At 51.9% G+C, this 9,941-nt stretch overlaps 4 protein-coding genes across 4 annotated transcripts, besides 6 other annotated features; all 4 read left to right on the top strand.

The window, feature by feature from the left end:
- Positions 1 to 460: 460 nt before the first annotated feature.
- Positions 461 to 482: a microsatellite.
- Positions 483 to 559: 77 nt separating this feature from the next.
- Positions 560 to 585: a microsatellite.
- A 173-nt stretch (positions 586 to 758) lies between these two features.
- On the top strand, positions 759 to 1,199 carry Tco025E_05074 (uncharacterized protein; the record flags this gene model as incomplete). The annotated part of the gene is made up of 1 exon (XM_029371977.1): positions 759 to 1,199. The coding sequence occupies one exon, from the start codon at positions 759 to 761 to the stop codon at positions 1,197 to 1,199; it is 441 nt and encodes a 146-aa protein (XP_029228050.1).
- Positions 1,200 to 2,131: 932 nt separating this feature from the next.
- Positions 2,132 to 2,169: a microsatellite.
- A 140-nt stretch (positions 2,170 to 2,309) lies between these two features.
- Positions 2,310 to 2,780, top strand: Tco025E_05073 (uncharacterized protein; the record flags this gene model as incomplete). Its single annotated transcript, XM_029371976.1, has 1 exon — positions 2,310 to 2,780. The coding sequence occupies one exon, from the start codon at positions 2,310 to 2,312 to the stop codon at positions 2,778 to 2,780; it is 471 nt and encodes a 156-aa protein (XP_029228049.1).
- Positions 2,781 to 3,695: 915 nt separating this feature from the next.
- Positions 3,696 to 7,385, top strand: Tco025E_05072 (uncharacterized protein; the record flags this gene model as incomplete). Its single annotated transcript, XM_029371975.1, has 1 exon — positions 3,696 to 7,385. The coding sequence occupies one exon, from the start codon at positions 3,696 to 3,698 to the stop codon at positions 7,383 to 7,385; it is 3,690 nt and encodes a 1,229-aa protein (XP_029228048.1).
- A 51-nt stretch (positions 7,386 to 7,436) lies between these two features.
- Positions 7,437 to 7,491: a sequence feature (A-rich).
- Positions 7,492 to 7,672: 181 nt separating this feature from the next.
- Positions 7,673 to 7,707: a microsatellite.
- A 418-nt stretch (positions 7,708 to 8,125) lies between these two features.
- Tco025E_05071 (uncharacterized protein) lies at positions 8,126 to 9,676 on the top strand (the record flags this gene model as incomplete). Its single annotated transcript, XM_029371974.1, has 1 exon — positions 8,126 to 9,676. One exon carries the CDS (start codon positions 8,126 to 8,128, stop codon positions 9,674 to 9,676), a length of 1,551 nt encoding a protein of 516 aa, XP_029228047.1.
- Positions 9,677 to 9,804: 128 nt separating this feature from the next.
- Positions 9,805 to 9,839: a microsatellite.
- Between the last annotated feature and the right edge of the window lie 102 nt (positions 9,840 to 9,941).

Below are 9,941 nucleotides of genomic sequence, written 5' to 3'. Positions count from 1 at the left end.
GCTAGTGTACGATGCCGCGAGCTGCGTGCATAGCGGCATTGGTGGCACTGACGCCGCCGATGTTCGAGTGTACCTGATCGACTATGCTCGAGTGAGCGACAGACGCCTGAACTTTTCGGAGGAAAAAATCGGCTTCCTGCGTGGGTTAGAAAATATGCTTTGTCTTCTTTCGTAAATATGAGAAGTCTTTGGTCTGGGGACGACAACCACCGACGGCAGGGGCAGCAACGGCAGTGAAGTGGGGAGAATTAGTCACCACTTCCTTCACGTCAATTTTTTTTTTTTTGTCGTGTGATGTTGGCCACTCCACGTGTTGCTCTTTGTTGCTGCCTTTGGGTCGTGTTGCGGCGCCATAAACGCCACTCGCGTGTATGCATTTGGGTGGAAATGCGTTCACGTAGTGTCGGTGGGTTCTGTGGCAGCTGTTGCGTGTTTTGCTTTTCCGCGGGGTGTCACAGCAGTGTCAGTGTGTGTGTGTGTGTTTCTTGGCAAGGCGAATGCGCTTGTACTCCTCTCAGCATTTAACTAAACTCTGACCCGTTGTTTGGGAAGCGTTGTTTTATTATTATTATTATTATTATTATTTGTTTATTTTGCTTTCAAAAGCAAGTACCATTAGTAAACCCACGTTTTTTGAGTTTCTTTTTGCACTCCGCTGAGACTTATTTCGTTTTCTTTTGTTTTTCTGTCGCTCACGGACTTCAGCAGGAAAAAAAAAAGAAATAAAGTAAAATAGAGTACTTGTTTCGCGGCTTCCCATGCAGGCAAAGACCCCTCGCGCCGAGGCGCCGCGGGCCGACTCACCATCAACGAGGTCCAACACAATCACAACGCGCGGGGGGCTGACGCGCTCCACGGCGCTGAGCTCCTTCTCCTTCGAGGAAGAAGGCCCCCACCAGCGTGCTCCGTGCCACTCTCAGCATCAGCGCTTCATGACAGTCATTGGGGAGCTGCCATGGGCCTCACGGCGAGACGACGATGAAGAGGCACCTCGCGAAGAGGCGATAGTGCCAAGGCGTCTTCCCAGGGAAATCCACCTTGAGGATGACGGTCTCTTCATGAGCTACTTCCAGCGCCCTCCGCGGGCGGTGGCGTCCGCGCCTGTCGACAGGCGGACTTCTTCGGCGGCACGCTCCAACGATGAGGATGGCCGGTCGAGGCGGCGCTGGTTTCCTCTGCTTATGGATCACATGGGATAGCGATGGTTCTGGGACGGCTGAGGGCGGTTGCCTTCTGCGGGCTTGTCCTCAGTGTGTTGTTTTTTTTTTGTTTTTAATCAAAAGGAAATATATGGGGAGGGGGATTCATTTCACACAGTGCATACTTTTATGAGTTAGTTTCAGTGGCTGCTGCTACTACTGATCTTCACAACGATTGCTGCTTGTTTAGTTTGTAGCGTGTGTAGCCTTCTTCCCTCTGCAGCAGCCCCCAAAGAAGGCTTTCTGCTCGTCACATGATATCCAACGATAGTGGGAGGCGCATCTGGGTCCGTTGACGCTCCACTTTTGTTTACTTTTGCTGCTGCCGCGTTTGCGTTTTACAGCAAACTAACGTCTATTAAGGAAGGGGAAAAAAGTATACAAACATGTATGCTTATAGCCTCAGTCTCTTCACACGGCGGTAGGGAAAGGTGTTCCTTCCCTCCTTAGTTTTATCGCACTTTTAGTCTCTTTTCTATGCTGTTCTCCTTCCCTGTATGCAATTACTTGCTTGCAATAAATAGTTGCATGCACGTATGCATCGGCGGAAGCGGAGCTGAGTGAATAAAAGGCGGACGGGTTGTTTTTTTTTTACCTTTCAGTTTGTGAAGTTGTTGCTTATGGGCTTCTTCTTTCCGGGTGCATGTGTGTGTTTTTTTTTTTTGGGGGGGGGGTAGGGAGCTGCCTAGCGAGTGAAGTTGCGCGCCGTTGCCTGGTTTTCTACCTGACGCCGTCATCTGGGTTCCGCCCTGGTGCCGCCCTACGAAAGAGGGGCTGGGCTGCTCACGGAGGTTCGTCTCCTCTGGAAGATGAGCCGCCATAGAGGCCGCACGAGCGAGGGGGTGTATTTTGGAATTTTTGGCCCAACTGCGTCGAAAGGAGTTGATTGTGATTCCTCGTGGGCTGGTGGTGGTTTTACGTGTGTGGGATGGTTATTATTATTACTACTATTGTTATTATTATTATTATTCGTGTTCTCTTTTTGGCGGCAACGTGGGGGGTGACTTGGTGTTGGCCCCACGGGCACACGCGCATGCGCGCTGTGGGAAAGGTGTAAAACAACAACAACACAAGAAAAGTGACCGGCGGTAGGCAGGCGTTATTGGCGGAATGGCGGCATCAACTACTTCTAGCACCGCGGGGAGGCGACGTTCCGTTCACCGGAACTCGATAGGACGTGTGAGCAGCCGCTCCTCCCTCTCCGTCGCTCCGGAGTCAGAGCTGGACCCCCGCGTCGCGACCCTCTCCCAAGTGACAGTTTACACTGATGTTCCGAACGCCACGCTGCAGAGCATTATCAACATCGCCGTGGAGGCGTACAACAAGTTTGTGTTGGTGCCCACACGCAACACGTGGAGGAAGGAGGAGGGGGCTAGAAAAGAACTGGAGCGCGAAGTCGAGCGCGCGGCGCTGAGGGACATTGCGCAGATGATCAAACAGAATGTGGAGAGAGATTTGGGGGGGACGTGGCACGTTATTTATGGTCGTTCCTTCTCTACCTATGTCACTCACCAAGCACGCTCCTTCTGTCATTTTCAACTGGATGGCGCCAATGTCGTTGTATGGCGTCATGGTAGTTAGTGTCCGTGGTTTTTTTTTTTGTCTTTGTTGGTTCTTTCTTGCGTCGTCATTCTTATTATTGCTGTTGCCGATGTTGTTGTTGTTTTTTTTATTTGTGTCTGTTTGCCGCGCTGAATTTATCTTGATGTAGTCCTCCTGCTCTCTTTCTCTCGCTTTTTTGTATACCTCCTTGCGTTACCCCTGTTCTTTTTCGGTGCCTCTTTTCAATGTGCCCCGACAGTGGTCGCAGCTGACGTCTTCTTGCGGAGCGCATAAAGGGAAAAGAGAAGGAGAGGGGAAATATCAAAGAAAAAAAAGATAGACTGAGAGAGAAAGAGAATGGAATAGAAGCTGGTGAGCTGAGGGGGAGCGGATCTCTGACTCCTCTTTGCCGACGTGTCCCAATGATATATGTATAATGTATGCATCTCTGAGGGAGATGGGCAGCGCGCCTTTGGCTTTGTTTCCTCTTCCCGCTCGCTCTCTCGCACTCTTGTTGCCTGAATGTGGATGCTGCTTCCAGACGCTCCTTTTTTTTTTTCACTCTTTTTTTTCCCCACCACCACCGTCCCTCTCACGCAGTGCAGATGGCAGAGGGAAAGTCGTGGTCGCTTGCCAGGCCCGAGGCGAAGGATGCCTTCCTGCAGGCACCGGCGGGCAACAGGTTCAAACTATCGCTGCTGCTCGCCGAAAACGAGGACGGCTTGGAGGCCCTCAAAGGGGAATTCGCCCTCCACCCAAATGGCATGACGATGGACATCTTTTTTCGAGGTGTTTTCTCGTCACATCGAAAGGCGATGGAGAAGGTCTGATCGCTTTGGGGTGTCGCAGCGCTTCACGGCGACCGCGCCAAGTGAGACGCTGGGGGAGTCTCACTCCAGTCTGCGCAGCGTGCTGAAAGGGTTGGCGAGAAACCCGCCGACGCGGGCGGCCTCGATGCTCCCCACAAATAGAAGCAATGACGCCACACAGCGGAAGGATGCATTGGGCGCGCTTAGGGAGAGTAATTTCACGAGCTCGTTGCGGATGAACGACTCGCTCCAGCGTTCGTGGCGCCCGTGGCCGGGTCTACAAGCATTTGAGACGCTATTCGAAAAAATTGACAGTGACAGTGATGGGCTTATCTCTTGGGATGACGTGCTGCAGCTGGCCGTGGAGGAGGCCACCCAAAGTATCACCGTCATGACGGAAGGGGCGCGTTCATATTTTCTTTCCCGCGTTTCCCCACGGACGCGTCTCGTCCAGACGGTGCATACACTTCCTGAACACAAGTCCATGTTTGCCGTCGTGTCACGAGCAGAGCCTCTCGTGTTGCTAAGTAAGAAAGACTTTAGTGTGGTGAAGGAGTTTAGCATGAAGGATCTTGGCAACAATCACCCTCGACTCGTCGAATACATGCCAATTGTAGATGTCCTACTCGCCTATACAATAAATGATAAGACCGTACGCGGCTGGTGGAACGTCGTTTCCAAGAATCGTATGGGAACATTTTCTCCATTGTATATAGGGGACTCAGTAAGGCGCATTCGCACGCAACAAAATATTTTTCCGTACTCCTTCTTTACTTGCGGCAGCCACGGGAATGTGGTACGTTGGCAAGTGCCCAAGCAAAGATCTGTACAAGAGATATCCCGGGCACATTCCTATGAGGCCCTTCATTCCCCTGAGTCCGGCGGCATCACAGACTTTGCGCTTACGGATGAGTCTATTTTCTCTACAGGGTTTGATCGTCGTCTGCTTTCAACAAACCTTGAAACAGGACGTTCGATTCTTATTGGACTTCCGCATGACACGATTCGGTTTGTAGAGTACAACAGGAATTACGCCTGCTTGCCTACGGTGTCGTATTCAAATCGCGTTTTACTCTGGGATGTGCGGTCGTCCGCGGTGATGCCTGGCGTCAGTTTCGGGAACGGGGGGACAAAGCCACACACCGCCGATGTCATTGGACTCTGCAGCGCCCCGGGTTTACCGCAAATAATTACCTGCGATAGTGCAGGGTTGATGAAAGTGTGGGATCTACGCACCCTTCAGTGTTCTCAGACATTGTACGCTGATGGAAGTGCGCTGGACGAGGTAAATGTTGATTGTGTTTGCGACGATAAAGCAAGTAATCTCAATGGCGAGTCTTTCGCGTTCCGAAATGTACGCAAAGGTGATACGCACAGCATTCGTTCCTTTGGTGCCTTTCCGCATACGCAAGAAGTTGTGTGTGGCTCCGCTGGCGCCATTTACTGTCTTCGATACAATCATCGCTGCGAGGGTCACATTGCCGACGTGGAGTGCGTGCAGTCTGCCTTCTATGACCCACGCCAGGGCACGATACTTCTTCAGGGAGCGGCGCGTACATCAGTTTGGGATGCCGCAGAAGGCTTCCGCAGGCGTGTGTTTGACCGCGCCATTCATGCCAATACACCATATTGGCGTCAAGAGGTTTTCGCCGTCTGCCTCGACTACCCGCGGAACCGTCTCTTCTTTGCTATATCAGGAGGCGTGGTGGAGCTGCGCTCCTCCAAGGATTTCGCCGTTTTGGAAACCTTTTCAATGCATAAGGCCAACGCACAGGCGATGCTCTATAGTACCAAGCACCGGCTGCTTGTAAGCATTGCAGTCAACGGCTCGCTCACCCTTCGACAAGAAATGGATTCTGAGCTTTCCGTTTCTACCATTGGACTCTCCACCAACCCCTTGCGCGCTCTATCGCTGAGTGAGGAGGCAGGCATAATTGTTTGCTGCGACGAGCGCGCGCTCTTCTTTTTGGATTACAAACAGACAAAGTTGTGCCACGTGACGGTTGCGCTGACTTGTCCGCTGCGTACGACAGCTGTGCTTGGCACCTTCCCCGTGGTGGCCACGAGCAGCAACGACGGCGAGCTCACCCTGTGGTCGATGCCGCCCGCAGAAGAAAGTTACACGCCGTTGGTATCCTTTTTTTTTGGACGGTCCTCGTCGGAGCTTGGACGCAGCGGAACGGAAATGCGTGTTCCTCTTCTTGGCTCCCCGTCGCTTGCTCGTCAGCAGGTTGGCCGCGTCTCATCGCCAACTTCCCATGTAGTCTGCGTAGCAGAACCCTGCGAGGAGTCTGCCAACGGCAAGCCTGCTGCGTCCCCGGCAATTTTAGGGAAAAGGGAGAAGAAAAAGTCGGGTTTTACTGACTTGCTTGATATCATTGCCGCAGATGACAGGGCAAATGGGGCATCCACTGCGATTTCCTTTGATGATGTTTCGCATCGCCTTTTTTTGGCGGACCAAAAGGGAAGGTTGTTTATATATTCTTGTTGCAATTTCCTGCAAGAATTTGGCATTCGGCATTGCTCCTTTGAGAACCGGACGAGATATCAGCTTCAGGGCATGGGTAAAGGTTTTCAGACGTCGCAGGTGCCGATTTTCCTTCAAGTGGTTTCGGTGCACAAAGGTCCTACAACATTCATGGCCTGGTTCCCTGAGATAAGCGCTGTTATCTCCTGCGGCAGTGACTACCTGGTGAAGATCCTTGACCGGGATGGAACCACAACAGGCGAGCTTGTGATGGATCGGCTTCCACCGAAACTGCTCTCAGAGGAAGTGGATGGACTAGGGACTAGGATTCCTACAGAGAAAAAAACCGAGACTTCCCTGATGTCTTTTGCTCTACCGTACCCACTTTCCACCTCGGCACCGTGCCTGGAATGCGCCCGAATTGAAAAAGAACTGCGAAATCGTCGATACTCCTCGATGGTGGAGACGCACGAAGAGCCGCCGCAACTGCCCGCGGTGAACAGGTGCCAAGTTGATAGTGCCGTGTCATTGGGCAAAAGGGATCCTTCGTTGGCGAAAGAGGGTGCTTTTCTGGTGTCAGCGGCTGAAGACGCGAACGAGATCCAAAGCAAGGAACTCTCTTTGCCCTCTCCAGTCAGCGATCGGCTGGTGGCGCTCGAAGAAAAAAAACAATGGCGCCCGCTAAGGGAAGAAGCACGCGCCTTTCGGGAGAAGGAATACGATTTAACAACGCGGCCAACGTGCGCTGCTGGAGACGCAGTGGCAGACCAAGACGCGGCTGTGCGACGAAGCCACCCAACTTCTGCAGAGCCGAAAGCGCCCCCAGATGCATGGTGGAAGCCTCTGAGTTTGCCAACCACCACCCCTGCCACGCCAAAGGAGCAGGTCAGGGCTCCCGTGTGTCCGCATAATAATAATGTTAACAATACCAAAAATATTACTAATAGCGGTGGTGGTTGCAGAAATACACCGAGTCCCGCAGCCGCATTGGGCGGAGGGTTATCTCTTTCGGGCATATCAGTGTCCCCACCCAGGCTGGCCCCGACGAAACCGCCGGAGGTTGCAGTGGTGGTAAACTCAGGGCTGCCTCTGGAGGCAATGCAGAAGGAAAGGCGAGGGAGGGGAAGAGGGTTTCTGAGGATGAGGGAGAAGAAGACACGTGCCGCTATAACAGCGAGCCGTCCCGTGAATACAACCGAAGCTGGGAACGAAGAAGGCGCAGAGCCCTTCTTGGATAGTGTTCTGCGCAAATATGAAAAGGAGCTGCATCGTTGCGTCCGTGGCCGGGGTGGAATGGAACGACTTTTCCATAAAACGCCTACTGCAAGGTTATCCAACTCAACAGCTACTCGCTACGCTACTCTTTGATCAAACTGCAGCAGTTTTCTATGTCTTTTTTTTATTTCCCGCCGCAGTGGGTTTTTGTTTTTGTATTGTTGTTGTTTTTTTTCCTTTTCCTTTTTTTTCTTTTTTTATCATGGAGAATGGATTTGGCGCTGACCATGAAAGACGAAAAGGAGCGTGCGCGGGATGCCTTGATGTAGAAACAGGCCCCCTTTAGAAATAAACTATGTCGCGCAAGTGCTGGTATGCATGCTGCTCTAATGAGCCATGTGGGTAGTTGGAGACACACCTGCGCGAATGGTAGATGTGTTTATACATACATACATGTATATATATACACACATATGTGTCTGTGTTTGTGTGTGGGTGTCCCTCGCTGATGCTCTGCGAGTCCCTGGATGGCTTTTTGCGTGTGTGTGTGTGTGTTTTTAATATTCTTTTTTTCTCGTGGATCACAGGGATTCTCTCCTCATGTAATTTTCTTCCTTTGGAACTGGTTGATAACCGTAGAGCTCTAGTGAGACGTCGCACCGGGAGGAGGGGGAGTTATAGAGAGGCCAGCAATTTTACAGAAGGCAAAGACGTTGTGGGAGTAGGTGAGTTAGAAAAAAAGAGACATAGAGAGAGCGCGCGCGCAACAGAATCACACCATCCGAGCAACTGAAGCGAGCAACAAGGGGGGAGGAGGAGAGAGAAGGAAAAAAAAAACACATAAAATAAAAATGTGGTCTCCTTATTGTAGCAAAAGAATGACGCGTTTGCTTATGGGGGTGGGCGGGGCGCTCCTCTCCATCTACGTGGCTTATCGACAACGGAGAGGGTCAGCACGGCCAAAAAACGAGGAAGCCTGTGGGAGGCCTTCGGATGAACACGCGACAGCCTCGCGGCGCAGCACTGCACAAACTGTCCCTGTGGAAGTAGTTGCGAAAAAACTCTCAGCTGGATGGGCTAGTGCGCCGCCTATCTTTTACCCGCCCAATTTGGCAGTTATTCCTATTTTACGTCCTGATGCCGTCAAGAACGACCTAGCTGTGGAGCAAAATGACTTTATTTTATGCGATGGACCTCGTCTGTGTATGCTTCAAACACCTGCAGGAGACGAAGAAAATGTGAAATTTTATCTGGAGTATCTTCAAAATATGCCCATTCTTCAAACGTTGGCCACTCATGGAACAGCGGTATTGCCTCTAAAAGAAGTGGGCTTCTCATGTGCGTCGGAATGCTTTACCCACGCTGTTGTTATTCCAGATAAGGAAATGCTTGTTTTTTTTGGCCGTCACGGGCCATATCTACTCTCCTTTGTCATGACACAATATGCGTCATCCCCACTGAAGTCCGAAAACGGCAAGAATACGGTAGAAAAATTGACTCCTGGTAATATTCAGATGTTGCTTGATGCCTGCCGCGTTGTGCCGTTGGTGGATGGGCTGCGCCTTGCTGGCACACCAGTGGGCGCTGGAAAGGGTTCTCTGCGGTTAACGTACCGGCATGGGAATAACGTGCTTGTGTTTGCCCTCTCTCCCTCGCTGACCGTGCGCCAGAACGTGGAACCGGAGGGAAAGGGAGACAACGACGCTTTGCGTCCCCTTTTTTTTATCGAGGGGGAAGTTTTACGCGAGAAAAGAATTGGTGTTGGTAGCGATGCCCTGGGCGCGCTTGTGAGGGGCACCTCCGTTGATGCACTATTTCCGCCGCCGACGCCCGCGCACCCGCCTGTGTCATCGCTTGTCTCTCTGGTCGCAGTGGAAGAGCTCGCTGCCCCTGTAGCGAACGGAGTGGGTGGGCGTGCGCCGCTCCCACATGGAGAAGATGCCATGAGCATTGTGTTTTCTCACCCCTACCTCGGTGTCAGCTTCTCCGTTAACCCGAAAACAGGTGTCGTTCATGAGCCGATCCTGGCCGAGGATCTACTTGTGCTGTATTGGCCTTTGGGTGATGAAACCCGTCGCTCTCTGCCATCGGGGCCGGGAGAGGGCGTTGCGCCTCCGCGAGTCTCCATTCGGCGCCTAACGCAACCTCCCCCGACGTGGGAGAAGTTTCTTTCCACAGAGGATGAGTTGAGGCATAATGTTCTTTTTCACTTCACAGATTGGACCACGGAAAGGGTTCCGTGTACCATGTGCGACGTTAACGGCTTGCAGGGGGTCCAACTGTTTGAGTCCAAGGAAGGCCGCAGCTGTCGCACGTACGTGATTCCACGTGGAGACGTCATTCTGGTGGTGCGCTGGGAAACGGAAAGCAAAGATTGGGACGCGCACTTGACGCTTCTTCAGAGGTTTCTCGACACCCTGCTTCTAGCCGAGCCTTTGGCGTGAGGCAGAGGGAAAGGTGGATGAGAGGAAGCAAGGAAAGGGTTAAAAAAAAACAGGAAAAAAAAAACGGAGAGCGCAGAAAAAGATCGAAGGAAGAAAAAAAAAGTGGCCGACGACGCCTCCGAGGTACAATATATATATATATATATATATATACTATATATATCAGCGACTCTGGTAGGTGGTTGGGGTTGGGGGAGGCATAAACCACGTAGTTTTATGCCTTTGAGAGAAGGGCGTCTCTGCAAGGAGGAAGCTCCGAGGGGAT

The sequence above is a fragment of the Trypanosoma conorhini genome, assembly GCF_003719485.1.
Source record: "Trypanosoma conorhini strain 025E chromosome Unknown Tco_14.4_contig_00282, whole genome shotgun sequence".
Lineage (NCBI taxonomy): Eukaryota > Euglenozoa > Kinetoplastea > Trypanosomatida > Trypanosomatidae > Trypanosoma > Trypanosoma conorhini.
This window is presented reverse-complemented; position numbering and strand designations above follow the sequence as displayed.